Below are 19,067 nucleotides of genomic sequence, written 5' to 3' on the forward strand. Positions count from 1 at the left end.
CCTACCCAGACGGGCTTGCACAAAGCCCTACCACCAAGTATAAAAAGTCGATAAAAGTCGTGAGACATGAATGCTTTGAAAAGAAATATTTTAGAGCTTCAAAACAATTCGAAAAAGTCTGTAGCCACATATATCTATATGTCCGATTTATATACAAAATTTATATGTGACTAAACTATATATTTCATACTTATTTTAATATATACTTCTGCCGAGTGTTAGCATATAAGATGAATATACTCACCGCAAATTCTTGAGCACACAGCTCTCTACAGGGAGGGCAGACAACGCCCCCTCGATGTAACCAGCCTTTTTGGATAATCCTCACTTGCAATACTTGTCCCGCGAAATAGCAAGTGTATGTGTAATTGCCCACCTGGAAGTGAAAAGAGGGGTTTAATAAATATTGATAACTTGTTTTATAAATACGGGTGCCAAGGCACAGATCTTCTTCTACAGAATTTTTCACGGGGAATGTTCCGAGGAATTGTTCGGATTAATCCCGGCTGTTGAATTTCACCTTCGAACATCTCGTCAAGATTCCAAATATCACCCGCACCACCTAGATGTCCGAAAATCCAAAACGGCGCGATTTTTAAGACATTTTCTGCCTCGCTCAACCACTCTGTGAAACCAGCTTTCGCCAGCGGTTTTTCCGAACCGATACGACTTGGGAACCTTCAAGAAAAGAGCGTACTTCTAAAAGGCCGGCAACACACCTGCAAGCCCCCCGGTGTTGCAGATGTCCATGGGCGGTGGTAGTCACTTTCCTACTGATCGTTTGCCACTTATAACATAAAAAAGACCTATCTCCTAAACGAGAATGGACTATGCTCCAGAGCTGGTACAAATGGCTAAAATTTTATCACAGGCAGGTTTATTAACGAAGTTTGCCTATTTCCTTCACTGAAATTCTGCCCTGATATTCAGAAACTTACATTGAGGCAGTGTGTTTCCACAACACTCCAAAACTTCTTCCATATGAGGCGAGGCCAAAAGCCACCTCGGCTTTTGACCAACAGTAATGTATTTATATGCTGTTTCTTTTAACAGTGTGTGTGTGTCTTTTGGGTGATGGTAGTCACATTTTCAAATTCAAGAAATTCAAGTCAAGCATTCAATATTCATTACAATTTAATTTGATTTTAATAATAATAAATAAATATATATTGGACAACATCACATACATCACTCTGATCCCAATGTAAGTAGCTGAAGCACTTGTGTTATGGAAAATCAAAAGTAACGACGGTACCATAGCACCCAGACCCAAGACAACATAGAAAACTAATGAACTTTTTCTACATCGAGTCGGAGTGGCGTACCCATGAAAACCGGTCATCAGATCTTGAAATACTACAAAACGAAACGATTCTACTTCAACAGTTTAAGATTTGCCAAAACCACAATATTATAAATTTATATATCTAGATAATATAAAAGCTAAGAACGCATAATACAAGCACACAAGTAAAGTAGTATGAAATTCGGCTCAGTTATTAGCAAATCGCTTGGAATACGTAAATTTAAGGTTTGTTTATCTTTTTACCTTCTTGGACTGGAATAGACTATAAGTTTTTCGGTAATAAGCTGAATAATTCACGAGGAAGGTTTAGTTGTATAATATATTAAATTTTTGTGTAAATAGGTTGACTTACGACATCATACATTAACAGCCTGTAAATTTCCCACTGCTGGGCTAAAGGCCTCCTCTCGCTTTGAGGAGAAGGTATGGAGCGTATTCCACCACGCTGCTCCAATGCGGGTCGGTGGAATACACATGTGGCAGAATTTCGTTGAAATTAGCCACATGCAGGTTTCCTCACGATGTTTTCCTTCACCGGCGAGCGCGAGATGAATTATAAACACATGAAAACTCAGTGGTGCTGGGCCTGGGTTTGAATCCGCAATCAGTTAAGATGCACGCGTTCTAACCACTGGGCCATCTCGGCTCGACTTACGACGGTGAGTGTCAAAGATATCGAAAAAATAATGTCGATTGGGTGGTGTCAAACTAATTTCTTGTTATTCTAATTCAACGCGTGCGAACGAGATGCAGATATTTACCAATTTCTACTAAAATTCATTTATATATATTATCATTAATAATATCACTTACAATTATATGTATACGGCCACTTTCACACTTGTATTTGTAGCAGCCCGAACCCCAGTGTTGCCACTCCCTTATCTGAAAAAAGTAAGTGTTACCCAACTTAAAAACGATATTTTATTATTCGAGTTTATATTTAATCTGTTGTTAGAAAACTATTGACAGAATTAATTTTTCGTTGTCGAAAGAACTTAAAGTTTACTAATTTAATAATAAAAATAAATCAATTATTTCAGACTATGTCCATTTTTTTAGTAACAATTATTTTATCCTAGTTTTAGTACAATAAATAATATAAAAGAAAATTATTATTATATTATTAGAATTATTACTTCTCGTAACACTAAGATGAAACTAAAATCATACCTTTTAAGTTATTTGTGATAGTTACACATGTTTAACTGTCATTAATGATCTGTCGATAACGAACCAAGATTTAAGTCTTTTATTACAAACCTGGGTGGTTATCTGATGCTAGCTATAAGTAATTTGTTTTGTAAACTTTTATGTAGAAATAAATAAAAAAACTGTTAATAATCACTGGGGCGCCATTTTAGAGATTGTATGACAGTGATTGAATTACGAGAAGTCAAGTCTGCTGGCGATCTTGCTAAGTTTGCTGTTGGTGTTGCCACTGACTTTACGCACTAAGGCTGCGCATCTTTTCATCGTAGTATAAAAAAAAAACAACCCGATATTCCGCGAACATTGCCGATGCACTACAACATAGAGGCAGCTCTCTCTCTCTTAATATAAAAAAGAGACAAAAAGATTTAAACCTTTTGTCTCTTATTTATTTTTTATTCAGTTCAATCGCTTGAATGTTACCTCGGCTTTGAGTTGAGTTTATCTGGTCAATATACTTTAAGATCCATGTATAAATACCGTACGTATGTCCACGTATAATATTTTGACCATTTAGCTAATCCTAGTTAAAAGTTGTAATGGAAAAGTTACTTTAACTTTAGGGGTTAACCAAAATGGGGCCGAATAATGCCTCTCTGCTCAAGTAATATGTGGCAGGGTTCATATACCACCTACCAATTAGAAATCGTACAATATCATATTGAATACATAACATTTTTGGAACAATATCGACTAATTTATATCAGATAGCATTATAAATTTTATTTTGACAACATAACTCGACTAATAGAAGCCTCGACAAATAATTGAATCTACCCCCAAAAGTCACGGGTTCTTCCGTGTCAAATCTTAAAGTGAATAAAATTATTATTCTAATTAAACTTTTTAGCAAGCAAATTACCTACAGCATAATAAAATATTCAGCGTTAACTTTGCTAAAATCTACCCCCAGCGGAGTTAAGTTCCCAAAAGACACCACTGTCGAGATATTAATAATAAATGTCATGAAGTTTATTATGGTCTAATTTGAAGTCTTAAATGATATCCCGAAACTTAATTAGAAGAAAATAAAGCCTTACTTGTCTGCATGACTTTTGCTCCCAGACCCGATCACTGTGGTCAAAACATTTAGAGTGCTGCCCGTAGTTCTCTAATGCGAAATTAACATCGGCTTCTGGAACGGAATATAAAATAAAACTGTACAATAAAATGACTGAATACATTTAGAATATTCGCAAATATTATTTGTACTCCCTCGATTTACATGACGCATATTTAAACTAGCGTTGCAGAACTATCGATAGTTGACCTCGAAAACTCTTCGGGATATCGATAGTACTATCGATAGTATCGTTTTGATCAATACCAACGATACTCTCGATAGTATCGATAGCTCTCCGTGAGCAATACTATTGATTACGGATAAAAATAATCGTTTTTGCAATACTATCGATAATATTGCTCATAGGGAGCTATCGATACTATCGATTGTATTGCCACGTGACAATACTATCGATAGACTATCGATACTATCGCTAACACCTTAACTATCGAGAGTCTATCGATAGTGGACTATCGATATGCAACACTAATGTAAACATTAGTTAGATATTGTTAAAGTACATGCAACCCGCAGTCACTATGTGACCGATAAGAACTGTCTGACTGTTGTGGGGAATGTATACGCTTCTACAACAGGGTCCCAGAAAGCGTCAAAATGCTTCTGTTGCCAAATTTAAAAAAAATGTTAAGGAACGCTTGTGTGCGAAAGGTTACACAATTAGTGAGTTTATGATTGATAGCACACCTTGGGAATGAAACGATCGCCTCCTGGCTATTTCTATTCATACTCAATATATGTAATTAATTAGACTTTCGCCGGTTCTTCTTAGATCAAGGTGTTTCCTTTTCCGAACCGGTGGTAGTGTTTGATTTGACTATCTATAAGTAAGTATAATGCTTTTCTATATTCTATCTCGATCGTTATGTTTGTAGAATAGATACGATTCGATTCGACGATGAACTGTCAAATCGTTAGTATAAATGCGGTCCAGATCAGGTAATAAAACTTACTCGGCGTATTTTCCTCGTAAGAGCACCGACTTCCCCTGACTAGGACGCTCTTGTGTTTCCAAGTAAACTCTTGCAAGTAAGGGCAGTAGTCCGCCAATGACACTGAACCGCCGTAGTGAGCTTCGTCTCCAGGGGGTACGTTTGGTAGTCTGTCGAAATGCTGATGAAAAATTGGAAGTATTATCAAATTATGTAACACCGTAAATGTTCCCTTCTAGGCTTCTCTCCCTTTTGAGGAGCTTAATCTACTAAGCTGCTTTAACGTTGGTGAACACATGCAGGTTTCCTCACGATGTTTTTTTTTCACTGTTAAGCACGGGATGAATAACAAACATTGTGGTAACAAGATATCTTCGTGTGCGTGAGGCGATTAAAAGTAGTGACAGCAAAAACATACAATATTGTAGATTCTTATTATTAAAAAACTATTAAAATTAATGAATTAAATGTAGATGGCTGTGTTTTCTTTACTGAATAGATATATAAATATATATATATATACATATATGTATATGTACGTACATCTGAGTTGCTACTAACATATCATATTCTACGTCAGTCATAGTCTGAAGTGTCAGTCAGCAGTAACTAAAAGCCCACGGGAAATAACATCTTAGTTCCCAAGGTCACTAGCCCGTTGATGTAAGACGTGCTTCTTAATTACAAGTAAAATATAAATATTTTTTAATTTTTGAACTATTCACCTGATATTGTCTCGGTAGTATAGTGTCATGGCGGACCAGATTACACAGAACGACAGCCGTTCGACGCGGAGAACACTCAGTACGCAGCGGATCGCCTTTGACACGTTCGCAAAATGGCGCCGGATTTTTACGTCTGAAAATATTTTTTTATATTAATGACACAACTTCAAAAAGTATGTATTTAAAATTTAATATATATGTATTATTTATATATTTGCATGCCACAGAGTTTCTTATACAGTATTTTTGTTTTGTTCTAGAATTTTACGAGAAACAATTTTACTGCTACATGTTATCCCTTAAACCTAACCTAATAAACCTTACGTGTCTACTGTTACACAGTGCTGTCTTTTTCTTTCGGATCTCAAATGATTGATGAGAGACAGAGACAATGTTTTAAATACAAATGTCACTATAATTTATTTTAAGACTCAATGAATGTGTGCTCAGGACAAAGTTCAACAACCTTAATTATAGCTTCTAATTTCCTTACTCATTTTTTGACACAATTGATGGCAAGTGGTCACAATTATAAATATTGGCGTTGATATAAATATTACACACATCGCCAATGCACAACCAACCTTAGAGCTAAAGTATTATGTCCTTCTTGCCTATAGTTTTCCAGGCGCTAGAATATCTGATGAGTGGGTGATACCTACTCAGACTAGCACAAAGCTCTACTACCAAGTGAATATTTGTATATCTTTGTTGTATATTATACTGAATGCTGTCTTCGTTCGTTGTATGCTAATTACATTGTAACAGAATGAGACAAATATATATGTAGCCATTCACTCGTTATAGAACATCTATTGGTAATACAACTTCAGCATTTGGTTTCTAAATCTTGATATTTGTTACATTTTTACACTGGCAAACTTTCAACTTGTATTGAAAACATTTGACAATTATTCAGCTTATACACAAACAAGTGACTAGTTTAAAAATCATATCAAAATAATAACGCCATTTACATGAGACTTTTGCACCCAAAATATATTATTACGTTAACCGTCATCTAACCCAATTGAGAGCTACCAGCACCTCATACAAATAGTAGAGACTTCGAGTTCAATTTATAATTGCCAAATCTGAGTTTGTAGTTTTTGTAATCATCTTAAGATAATTTTAAGATTCTATCACGATTTTTTTCTAAGCATGACACTAACGTCTGGTGAAGTATATACTAATATTACAAATGAGAACGTAACTCTATATCTGTTACAGCATCACGAGTACATCACTAATAATGAAGCGGACAAGTATAGTTTTGATATGCTCTTGATTGACGGATAAAGATACCATTGTGAGGAAACCTGTTAGATTCTGATTCTGTGTCAGATGTGTATCCAATGAGTGCATTAGCAGCATCTTGGATGATATTCCAAGTCTTTTCCTCAAGAGAATGTATTTGCCCAGCAATGTAATAGGTTACTTTTTAAATATAAGAAGAAAAAACTTACATCTCTTCCATAGTTCCATTAGTATCGCTTGTAATTAAATTATATTTTGTTAATCATTATGCAACATATCATGCAAAATTGGAAATAGTGTTAACATGCAATTAAACTGATAAATTCGTTTAATAAGTCGTGTTCTAAATTCAAATTGCCTTTAACGATCATTTTGACATCATCATTCAAATTAAAACAAACATTCTGAATTAAAATTTCTTCAGTATAATCCTATAACTTCTCATCGAATGGAATCAGGGTTTGAGCCCAAGATCTCAATTTTAACAGCCTTATAGACTAGTCTTATATGATATCAAACCGGCCCTTATCATATACTATGAACTACTTACTCGATAGTTACATTATCCTCAGCGCTGCATGTTAAAAAATAAACGAAATTACTATAATTCTGTACACTACCTTCGTAAGGATAACACTATAGGTACCATAAACCTTACAAATAGTAACAAACCGGTTCAGTTAAAATACAAGTTAATTTAGTTAGTAAGGAATTGTTTGTTAGTAACACCACAAAATCGTTAGGTATCCCCTGAAAACATAAAATACCTAAACCTTTGCGCGTTCAGCCACTGCTTGCAAGAGGTCATCGCGAAGTTGCAGCCCAAGCCCTTGCCCCAGTCGAGCGGCGCCGCATGCGTGTAGTCAGCTCGATACCATCCCGTATCTTCCATCATTGCGAACGTTACCCTACTGAACACAGAGTTCTGTGTGTGTGTGCCAGTCATTGCTTCGTTCTGTAATCAAAGATAGATTTGTATATTCATTCTTGACATCAGGTATTCTACCGCTACGATGCAATTCCTTAAACTCCATTCCAACAATAAGAGGAGAAAAGCCAAATAAACAACATTAGACAGTAAATTGACGCGATATCATTGGTCGAGAGCTTGATTAGTCTATGATATTCACTATTTTACGAAAAATTGGCGTTTTAAACGTCGACGACAGTATTATCGGATTTCGGATTTTGGAAGTAAAATTAAAGTGGAAATAAGCAGTTAAAAAAAAAAAAATAATAATAATTTATTTCATTCAAAGTAGTACACTTGTTTATACATCGTTGGGTACCCCCTTTTAAGTATATCAATACCTGTAGTAGGAGGCCCCGCAAGTAGTTAAGTGCAATAGTGTTGTATTATAAATAAAGATATATTAATCATAAACTCTTAGATATAGCTGAGTTATTAGCGAATCGCATGAAATACGTAAATCTAAGATTTGTTCATTTTTATTCCTACTTCCATTGGAATAGGCAACATTATTGTTGTATACCGGTTTGAAGGGGTATTGAGGTGTAACTAAAGGCACAAGGGACATAACATCTTAGTTCGGAAATTTGGTTACGCATTTTCAATGTACGAATTAGTTAATATTTCCAACAGTAGCCATCTCTTCATATCATCTTTTGCCAGTGGTGACCATCCAATTGGCCAAAAAATCATCAAAGCCCGCCGTGAAAAACGAATGTGAAATTTAAGAAAATGATATGCAAGAACACATCCGAAATTTGGTCGATATAAGAATTATGGAGTCTAACCTCAAAAACTCTCTTCTCCCAATGAGTCAGTGCCGTGCCATCGCCCCCTTGATCTTCTAACTCGGCTCCCTCAAGCGTTGAACAGTTGAAATGGTCCCGTACCTAAAATAATACAAATGATTATCAAATTGAGTAAAAGGTCGAGATGATGTAGAGGCGTGAACAACTATCCAAATATAACTCTACCAGATTCCATTTGCAGCTTTAACCAAATGCAATGGGGCTAGTCTAGGTATTAACTCTAGTCTAGTTTTGTTCTATCTCTGTTCCATTTTTTCGGCGTCCGCCACGTAATTATACGTTCTAATTTCAAATGTTTACTATCTTAAATCGTATAGCTTACCTCTTTAACTACCCTCGGAGTAACGATCATGTGGAATGTTCTAGAAATATAACCTTCTCTTATCATCCAGTTCTTTCGCGTTATATTTCTGACAACGCGGTCGGACCATTTGTGGATTTGGAGCCTGGGAAGGAAAACAAACAATTGATTCATTTTTTCCACACAAAGACGTCAAAATCAGAGATCCCACGTTCCAGAGGACTTGTGAATTACGTCATCCAGAACGGACGTATTTTTTTTTTTGCAGAAACAAGTCGTGAAAAACCGTGGCAAAGGAACATACCGAAAGGCACAATAAAAATAAATAAATATTACGGTTTAACTAATGAGCGAACCAAAAATGGCAATATGGTTAATTATGCGTTGGAATTAGGACGGGAGACGTGTGCCATTGCTTGGAGGGTCAATTAAAAAACATTTTTGGGGGAAGGTAGACTTCGCCAGAACACTGCCTGCATCCGTACTCTTAGTGTGCTTAATACGGGGACTTTTTATGGTAAGTGCCACACATAAACTATGCTGTAAGATATATTAACCATTGCTTACATCGCCAATACGCACCAACCTTGGGAACTAAGATGTTATTTTGACAAAAATCTCTATTAAGAATGTTTTCCTAGTATCTCATTAATTTTATAATGTTTAATTTTGTCAATTAAATTAGTATTATAATGATTTTTACAATGTTGACTTATATTTCTCCTGTAATTTTAGAACAACATTAAAAAAGTAAACAATTACCCAATTACTTTTGATTTATTGTGTTTTTTTTTGTTGTACTACTCGTTGGTGTTGCCATATAAATGGATAAATTAAAAAATAATAATTTTGAAACAAAATTTATAATCAACTTAACTTATATAAATATTATTATGTAAATTATAGTAGGGGAACCCAAGCGTGGATTTCAGGATTTACTAAAGCCCGGCAGATTAATATACAGGGGGATACCTTGTACCCGGTTATGTACTCCCACCAATTATGAGCCCCATATATATGGCCACGAGTTTGCGTCACATACAAATCGTCAGATTAATCTATAAGAGCTTTTCTAGGTCCACTTAACATCCCCTTCGAAAATCTGACGCGCTCGATAAATATTTTTTTTTTCATTTTCAACCCTAACCTACCATTCCCGTCATGAAAACAATCAGATGATTACGTACCTTTATAAAATTGATGTAATCAATATCTGACGCGCTCGAATATGTCCATGCAACATTTTTGGAAATCTATAGCTGCTTACCCCTCCCCCCCCCACCGATGAAAAAGTATATATTATGTCAACTTCGCAGCACAATATTTCTCGGTGACGTTTGAGTAAATCCCGATTTAGCATCGTGTAGCCCTACCATTATATACGCGTTGGTATAAGCGTTGAGTGTAACAAAGTATATATCGTAGAATTTCTTTCCGTGGCGACGTTTTGTTATACCTACTTACTCTTCATCTAAAGGTGGGTTTCCCGTGTCTGGACGTCGTTCCGTAAGCGGTTCGCCATTTTCGTCTCTGGAAATAAATACATTTAATTAATCATACAATTATGTTGTTCGTAACCTTTCAGCTACCGTGGTCTACCTCAAGATACTAGATGGCTACGCGGGATGCGCGCACAAGTATGTCAGCAAACACAGTCCACTCTCGATCTCAATTAATAATATTGGAGATAGATACTCTCTTCGGGATGTTTTTAACAATGTAGGAATACTCACTGTTGCCTCACAATATATTTACAACAATGTTATGTATATTCACAGTAGCACCGACTCCGCAAAGTCAATAAATCATTCTTGGTGCAAGGTAACCGTTTCTATACTAAAATTCCGCAGATATTTTAACTTTGCCGTTTCATAGATTCAAGTCATTTGTAAAAAATACATCGGTAAACAAGGCATTATTATTCGATACAAGATTATATCGATGATAAAAAAAGCGTGGAGTTAATACTTGTTGACTTCCAGGCAAGAGACATAACATATATATATAATCGTATTTAATTAACATGACTGTGTATTTAGATGTTGAAAAAGAGTAACTACTGAGTTTCTTGCCGGTTCTTCTCGGTAGAATCTACATTCCGAACGTGGTAGCTTCACTTAATATAGTTTGTTAAATCTCGATCGACCTCACTTTCTTTCTCTCTCTAGTGTATACAGAATTTCTTTGTTCCGACCGAGTTTCCCACAACACCCTCCTTTTATATATGACCACCACAGATGTTATATGTGGGGTGAATTTGAGAATGTGTACCAATTATAGAATCCGAAATCACTTAAACAATTTTCTATTAAGTTTTAATACGATTATAACAACGTATTTTTTTTAGAGGTGTTGTTTGCACGGTGGGTAGCCTTGAAGTGACGTGACGCCGACTCCCACCGATCCATCTAGAATCGGAAAAGCGTTATCCAACACTGACAACAAATAAAGTCAAATCAAGTCCCGTATTGTTGACATCGCGGACATATAGACATACCGATAGAATCCGAAGAGCGACACGCTGAATCCCAACGCGTGAAGCATTTCGTGTTTGACAGTCGACAGGACGGAGGGCAGGTCGCGGTATTTGGTCGACAATTCGCCGGGACAGAAGTTCGCGTGACCGGCTACTGGTCTGAAATGAATTATTAGTAAAGTAACACGTATCCTGTTAAAATCCCACAATTGTCTGGTCTGGTTACCTTTTGAGAAGGTTTTTTATTTTAATAAATTCATGGTAGGTCCAGTTTGGGTACCACATCCTCATCTTATATAGTATAGTTTGAAGGATGTGTGTGCCAGTGTAACAGGCACAAGAGTCATAAATTCTTAACAAGATTCCACCAATGGCAGACCAATAGTGTACGTAAAAACCCATCACTAAGACATACCGGTCTAAAGCAGATTCCTGTTGACAGTGCGACGCGTAGGCAACGGTTAAGCCACGTCTACACCTTTCAGTTTCGACCGCACTGACGTACAGTACAAAGTCTGTGTTCTCAACTCCGATTGGTTCTTCTTCAAAATCTTCTGTCTCTGTTTCTGGAAGGATAAACACAAGAAGAAGTAAAAAAAATGTATACTTCTTTATTTTATTGGTAGCAGTATTCGCGCACTCATCAGATATTCTACCGCCAAACAGTAATACTTAGTATTTTTATATTCCGGTTTCAAGGGTGAGTGAGCCAGTGTAACTACAGGGACATAACATTTTAGTTCCTAAGGTTGGTGGCGTATCGGTGATGTAAGGAATGGTTATTATTTCTTACAGCGCCGATATTATGGGCGGCGGTGACCACTTACCATTAGATGGTCCATTTGATAGTCCACCTAGGAATTACAAAAAGAAAATCATACTTCAAATCTTGTGGAACACTTTTGTAAGACTATTTGGGTATAACACCCTCTCATTAGGTATTTACCGCCAAAAAGAGATAGCGCGTTGGGCTTAGATCGACTTCCGATTGATGAGGGCACGTTAAAGCTTATAAAACTGCTTCTATTGTCTGGAGAACATAGAAAAGGTCGAATGAGCTAGAAATAAGATGGGTACTTATTACACTGCTGAACATGCCCAACGTAGGGTACATTAGGGCATGGTCGCCAGTGTGACTTTGTATTGGTGTGTTCTGTTTAAAGAATCAGTGAGTCCATCCGACACAAGAAAGGAACATAATCTTACCCAAGTACCTAAGTTCGCTAGTGCATTAACGACGTAAGTGATGGTTAATACCAAAATCAAAATATACTTTATTCAAATACGCTTCTACAAGCAATTTTGAATCGTCATTTTACAAAGTATATTAAAATGGTGGAATGGGTTGTTTTACATTTAATACAACACAGTTTAAATTTCGGTTCTTTAATGAGCTTAATTAAAAAATATTTAATAAAAAATATTTTCTTTTTTTATGGCATTGGTTGACGGACGAGTATATGGACCACCTGATGGTCACCACCGCCCATAGACAAAGGCGCGGTAAGAAATATTAACCATTCCTTACATCACCTATGCGCCACCAACCTTGAGAACTAAGATGTTATGTACCTTGTGTCTGTGATTGCACTGGCTCACACACCCTTCTAACAGGAACACAACAATACGGAGTACTGTTATTTGACGGTAGAATATCTGATGAGTGGGTGGTACCTACCCAGACGGGCTTGCACAAAGGCCTACCACTAAGTATTTTGATTTTGTATATACAAGTAATCGTTATTTTTACCTGCGATATTTTCTGTCACTTCGGGATCGTAATTCAGTGCGTTCCCTGATATTTCTGTCGCTGTAACCTCGTCTTCTAAGTGGACCTTCTCACGGGGCAACGTTCTGCAATTATGGCCGGTGCTGTTGCAAACGTAACACGGCTGGAAATACGGATTAAATGAATATATTTCGGAGATTAGAAAGCGGAACGTCAAATCCTAATCGATTTGGGCGTATTCGGATACAACGGTGGGCAACACTGAGGTTGACAGGTGACAGTTGTCAATGTCATTGATGTTAATATGAGCGCAAGTGAAAAGGTAAACCATTGATTTGATTAAGAAAGAAAGAAATGTTTATTAGGACACGACACAATTATAAAAACTATAAAAAATAAAAAAAATAAAAACAACAAAAATAAAAAACATTAACTAATTATAATTACTAACTTAATCTACAAAAAAAAAACAACAACAACAAAACAAAACAATGACAGTTAACGTGTCCTAAAGTTGTACCATTCGGTTTCCAAGTTGGGTTCCAAGAACCCAACGCTGATTTTCAATGGAACCTGTGGTTGTGACGGGCTGTGGTAATATAAAATAATATTCAATATAATACTTAAACATACAATAACGATATATAATTTTTAAATTTTAAACAAATAATTATTATGCATTATAGATAGAAGTGGCAATATTAAAAAATAAGAATAAGAATCTATTAGTTAATGGCATTTTTTTATTTTTATTAGCTAATAAACGGTCGGGGGGACGCGGGGGAAGGAACCTATCGATTGTATTCCGAGTTTTATTTCTTGAAAATACGATGGACGAAGATCGCCCACATACCCCCACGTTCCCTTCTTTATATATATGGAGCAAATATATAGAGCTGATAGGATAGAAATGCAGGCAAGGCAAGCTCCACTAAATTTGTTGTTGTTTTGGAAAACATCGTGAGGAAACCTGCATGTGTGTATCTCAACGAAATTCTGATGCATATCCACCAACTCGCATTGAAGCAGAAACCATACCTCCTCAAAAGGGAAGGCGGCCTTAGCCCAGCAGTACGAAATTTACGCGATCTTATTGTGTATAGAGTATTTACATATTCCATTCGCTTTGTTAATAGCTCTGGTGTATTTTGCCCTACAAACAGTTCTTGGTTAATCTAATATATTAACACACACATAAAGAATCTGTTACGGTCTCTTTTACACAAGAAAAATAAAGAGGATCCTTGACTGCAATTTACTAAATAATTAATTTTAGAGAGATAAATAAAGGTACTCGCCGGAAAAAACGTAAACAACATTAAAGTAAATTGTTATCGACAAACTCCAATTCTAACTTAACCGATGTATATTTAATATTTAAAAAATCATTCAAAAAAAGGTTTCATCATTTTGGCGCCAAATGTAGACGAGTGTGCAGTTTTCAATGAAATGGAATCAAAACAAAATCTGTCAAAGGTTTCGAAATTCCTTAAAAATCTTTTGAATAAACGCGAAGTTACACGGGTTACCTCTTTATTGGATTTAAAATTAACATGGATATTATCATTACTATCAGTGTTTAAAACGGGATGTTTACCATGTTTTTTTTTTATTTTATTCAAGGGTTTGCGTAACTTTATCACTTTATAATAATATAAAAAACGCGATTCGATTTTCGAGTGCAAATAAAACAAATAGTAGGGGTGAAAGTGACAGTGGTAGTGACCAGTGTTTACGCAGCAAACGTACGAGAAAGGAGGTAGTCCGATATGGAAACTTCTAACGCCGTCAACATCTACCCGCAAACGTCAGTCTCGTGAGCAAGACATTCGTAGATAATGTCGAAATATCGAGCTCCAAACAAAAATAAAAAACATGGTATATATCTCGTTTCAATTACTTATACCTCTTTATTCTCTAAATTTGCCGACATTTAAAACTATTTTGTGTCGTGATTCCTCAATGAAAGCCACTGATTATTGAGATCTCCATCAATGACGTCATGATTAATATATCTTGAATTTTCCGGCCTATTAGAATCGACTATAGATATTCATACGGCCGCCTTGATTCCATTTATATGGGATCAGCTCAAAGCATTCAAAGCTCTACATGAAATAAGATTTGATTGAGTACTATCAAATCAATAATTTTCATGTTAAGGACCTTTGAGTTTATAGTTCATCCTCGTGCTAGGTAGTGAGGAAACCTGCATATATGTTTGATGTAATAGGGAACTTCGGTAGTGAAAAATAAATAATGAAATTTGATAAAAATTAAATATTCCGATTTTTAATTATAGAAGCACATTGTTGTTTTATTATTTTAAAATTAAAAATCGCATTTTTTTTTGTCCGTATATCACGTGACCTAAATCACGAGCCGCCATGGTTGACGTCATATAGGCAAAAACTGACATTTCAATAACATCTGGCACTTTACATTACGCACCAATGATAGCGATTGTAATTCATTATTTTCCCAAAAACAACACATTTTTATAGCTGTTAACGTTAATTACGTCGTTCGCAGCCGAAGGACTTAAAAAAAACCGAAAGTACTTTAAAAGTGAATTTATTTTAATTCGGCAGCGTGATGTTGCGCAAGGGTTGCTGGTACCGGGCCGTCGTCGGTGGTATCGGCGAACGCGACGTCCTAATGTACCTCCATAGGGTGGTCGCATACATAACACGTTGAATAAGTGCCGATCGTATATATACACTACTGTTGTTTTTATCAATATTACGTCATCATAATGACTGACAGCGTTTTTGCTAGACTAAAAATGGTTTAAAATGGTAATGGTAATTTTCTGGTACGAAAACGTGTTCACTTTGCCGTAATATATTTTATTGTGGCTTTTATTAGGTAAATCAACATTTGGAGTAACTTTTCAAACATAGTAGAATACCATTGTAACAAAACTTCTCAATATTGTACGTGTAAAAGATTGGATGGAAGGATGTTTGATCGATCAACGGCAGAAGGGGTCTGAATGGAATTTGGAACAGAGATAGATTATAGTCTGGAATAGGTTAGGTTACTTGTTGTTCCGAAAAATGTACCCAACACCTTCACCTCCAGATTCGCCGTCGAGCGATCAAGCGATCCAAATATTCGTGTCTTATTCCAAATTATATTTATGTTCCAACTGCTGTTAAACTTGGACCTTGGAGTAGTAGTGCAAAAAGCTTCATTATAAGGATAGCACCTCGCCTTATTGCCTCTCCTGGTGATAGGAGAGTAGGGTAAATTTTTGTCCAGAGGATCGAAATTGCGATTCAAACTCAAACTCAAATTCCTTTATTCAATATGGAAGCATTACACTTACTTATTGATAGTCAAGTCAAACACTACCACCTTTTCGGAAAAGGAAACACCCTGACCTGAGAAGAACCGGCGGAAGAAACTCAGCCGGTTCTTTAACAAACTAATTTAAATACATATATTGAGTATGAATAGAAATAGCCAGGAGGCGATCGTTTCATTCCCAAGGTGTGCTATCAATCATTTTTTTTTTTTTTTTTTATTTATTTATTATATAAAAAGGTTTTTACAAAAACATAAGTTCTCGCCAAGCTGGTATGCTTAACGGCGAGACGCGCTCGTTATTACAGAAAAAAAATAATAATAATACAGTATTCACTTCCCATATACATTTGTTTAAATATCACAATGGCGACATTTTTTCTTCATCGAGAAACAAATCCCTTAACTTAATCTTTAACAGTTTTCTGCTTATTTCATTTTTTTGTCTTAGCATAACATTTCTATTGAATAATTTTGGTACCATATATTTATTTGTTCTTTCCCCATAGTAATTATTTATTTTTGGCTGATATAACTTTTTGTCGGTAACTCTTCTCGTATTATATTTATTATTTAATAATATTTTATATTTGTCCTTGTAATAATATTCTAATCCTAATAAATATTCTACCTTTTTGTCAACTGGTAATATTTTGCATATATGAAATAGCCTATCATAGTCTCTATTACATCTTTTCTTAACATTTTTACTAACTAGGAACTTGATCAGTCTTATTTGTATCATAAACTCACTAATTGTATAGTACCTTTCGCACACAAGCGTTCCTTAACATATATTTTTTTAATTTGGCTATAGAAGCATGTTGAACGCTTTCTGGGATCCTGTTGTAGAACCGTTACTGACTCCATGCAGTCGAGTAACAGGAGTAACAAGTTTGTGTTTGTTCCCTATACCAATGCTATGAGAATCACACTATGAGATTCAACGCAGAAACACTGGTAGCATTCTTGCTAGCATTCCGCGCGGTCACGATTTTACACAGTAATTATTTTTAATACTTATTTGAATATAGTTAAGTACTTAATGTTAATAATTCTTATGTATTAAACTTTAATATTTATCTTCTTTTCCCTTGGTCACGCCATAGCTTAAGAACGACTTTACCGATAAGTTTTTTAATAGTTTACAGAGGGTTCTTACAAAATCAAAATATACTTTATTCAAGTAGGCTTTTACAAGCACTTTTGAATCGTCATTTAACAAAATATTTACAGTAAAGCTACCACCGTTTCGGAATGTATATACCGAAAAGAACCGGCAAGAAACCCAGTAGTTACTCTTTTTCAACATTTGATGTTGAAAAAGAGATGACGATGATTGATGATTGATGACGATTCAAAGGTGATTGAAGATGATTGATTGATGACGATTCAAAGGTGCTTGTAAAAGCCTACTTGAATAAATTGTATTTTGATTTAATTTGATTTGAGTGGGTCCCTCTGGTAATATGGAATGGATGTGGATGGATATAGAGGTAGGGGACGACCCAAGGAACGATGGACGGATTGTGTGAAAGACGATATGGTTAGAAAGAATGTTACTTGTGAGATGACGTCCGACAGAGAAGTATGGAAGAAGACATGCTGCGCCGACCCCAAGTAAAATTGGGATAAGGGCAGGAGGATGATGACTGTGGTAAACAATAAATAAAAAACAAAGCTAGAATTATGAAAGTTAGGCATCACGTAAAAGGGCTTGTGCACTGTGATAGTTATCACGATGAACGTCACCCTTGAGAATAGACGTAATGTCAAAAACACCACCGCCATTTTAAAAAAATAATACATTAATTTATTAATATAATTTAAATATAATATAATTTTAATTTGGATAAATGTATTCCTATGAGAAATTAATGAATATTAAATTTATAAAGAATCGCTAACTGTCACGTAAAGTTATATTTAAAACTTTGCACGCGACTTCGTGCACGTTTGAATTTAACGAAAAAGTTATCGTTGTAGTCTAAGTTACTTCTTATTATACCAGCTTTCTGCCAGTGTAAGTCCCGTCAAAATCGGTCCAGCCGTTCCAGAGATTAGCCAAAACAAACAGACAGACAAAAATGGTAAAAAATGTTATTTTGGTATATGTACCGTGTAAAAAGCAAAAATTTTAATAAAACAAACAGACACTCCAATTTTATTATATGTATATATAACGCGTAGTCGTTAATCATAGCAATAACCTTGTAATAGAACTAATAATAGTCGCCGCCCGCGGCTTCGTTCAGGTTTTTGATCATCAGGTATTAAGTATAAATAAATATTGGACAACATCACATACATTACTCTGATCCCAATGTAAGTAGCTAAAGCACTTGTGTTATGGAAGATCAGAAGTAACGACGGCACCACAAAAACCCAGACCCAAGACAACATAGAAAACTAATGAACTTTTTCTACATCGACTCGGATTGGCGTACCCATGAAAACCGGTGTACACACTACTCGACCACGGAGATCGTCAAAAAAGCGTTAGACATCCTTCCGTGAGACTCAAGCTTGCTTCATACTAAAGTTCAATGGTTTGGCCATAAAAGAGTAACATCAGGACAGATAGACAGAATTACCTTCGCACATATAAAATTAGTATATAGTAGACTAGTTTTAGCGGCGACTTCGCCCGTGTGGGAGACCGTTCTTTTCATTGACCTTATAAGTCGTTTTTAGTTGGGCCCGTTTGGGTTGGTACCACCCACTCATCAGATATTCTACCGTCAAACAGCAGTACTCAGTATTGTTGTGTTGCGGTTTGAAGGGTGAGTGAGCCAGTGTAACAGGCACAAGGGACATAACATCTTAGCTCCCAAGGTGGCGAATTGGCGATGTAAGGAATGGTTAATATTTCTTACAGCGCTATTGTCTATAGGGTGGTGACCACTTACCATCAGGTGGCCCATGTATTTGTCCGCTTTAATTTCTAAGTCTGTTGAGTA

General features: G+C 35.8%; 1 protein-coding gene across 2 annotated transcripts in view; it reads right to left on the reverse strand.

The window, feature by feature from the left end:
- The window catches only part of LOC125075246 (leishmanolysin-like peptidase), a 105,911-nt gene that overhangs the window by 3,663 nt on the left and 83,181 nt on the right, over positions 1 to 19,067 (reverse strand). Inside the window, exons 6-17 of one of the 2 annotated variants that reach the window (XM_047686945.1) lie at positions 12,820 to 12,961; positions 11,485 to 11,635; positions 11,091 to 11,228; positions 10,058 to 10,123; positions 8,615 to 8,738; positions 8,272 to 8,373; positions 7,287 to 7,468; positions 5,257 to 5,389; positions 4,553 to 4,712; positions 3,559 to 3,653; positions 2,120 to 2,191; positions 245 to 376 (exon numbers count right to left, since the gene is read on the reverse strand). In XM_047686945.1, the coding sequence (XP_047542901.1) occupies positions 245 to 376; positions 2,120 to 2,191; positions 3,559 to 3,653; positions 4,553 to 4,712; positions 5,257 to 5,389; positions 7,287 to 7,468; positions 8,272 to 8,373; positions 8,615 to 8,738; positions 10,058 to 10,123; positions 11,091 to 11,228; positions 11,485 to 11,635; positions 12,820 to 12,961 (1,497 nt within the window). Of the gene's footprint in view, positions 1 to 244; positions 377 to 2,119; positions 2,192 to 3,558; positions 3,654 to 4,552; positions 4,713 to 5,256; positions 5,390 to 7,280; positions 7,469 to 8,271; positions 8,374 to 8,614; positions 8,739 to 10,057; positions 10,124 to 11,090; positions 11,229 to 11,484; positions 11,636 to 12,819; positions 12,962 to 19,067 lie in introns of both variants that reach the window. The other variant, XM_047686944.1, reaches the window with a different exon arrangement.

This window comes from Vanessa atalanta, chromosome 30, assembly GCF_905147765.1.
Source record: "Vanessa atalanta chromosome 30, ilVanAtal1.2, whole genome shotgun sequence".
NCBI lineage: Eukaryota > Metazoa > Arthropoda > Insecta > Lepidoptera > Nymphalidae > Vanessa > Vanessa atalanta.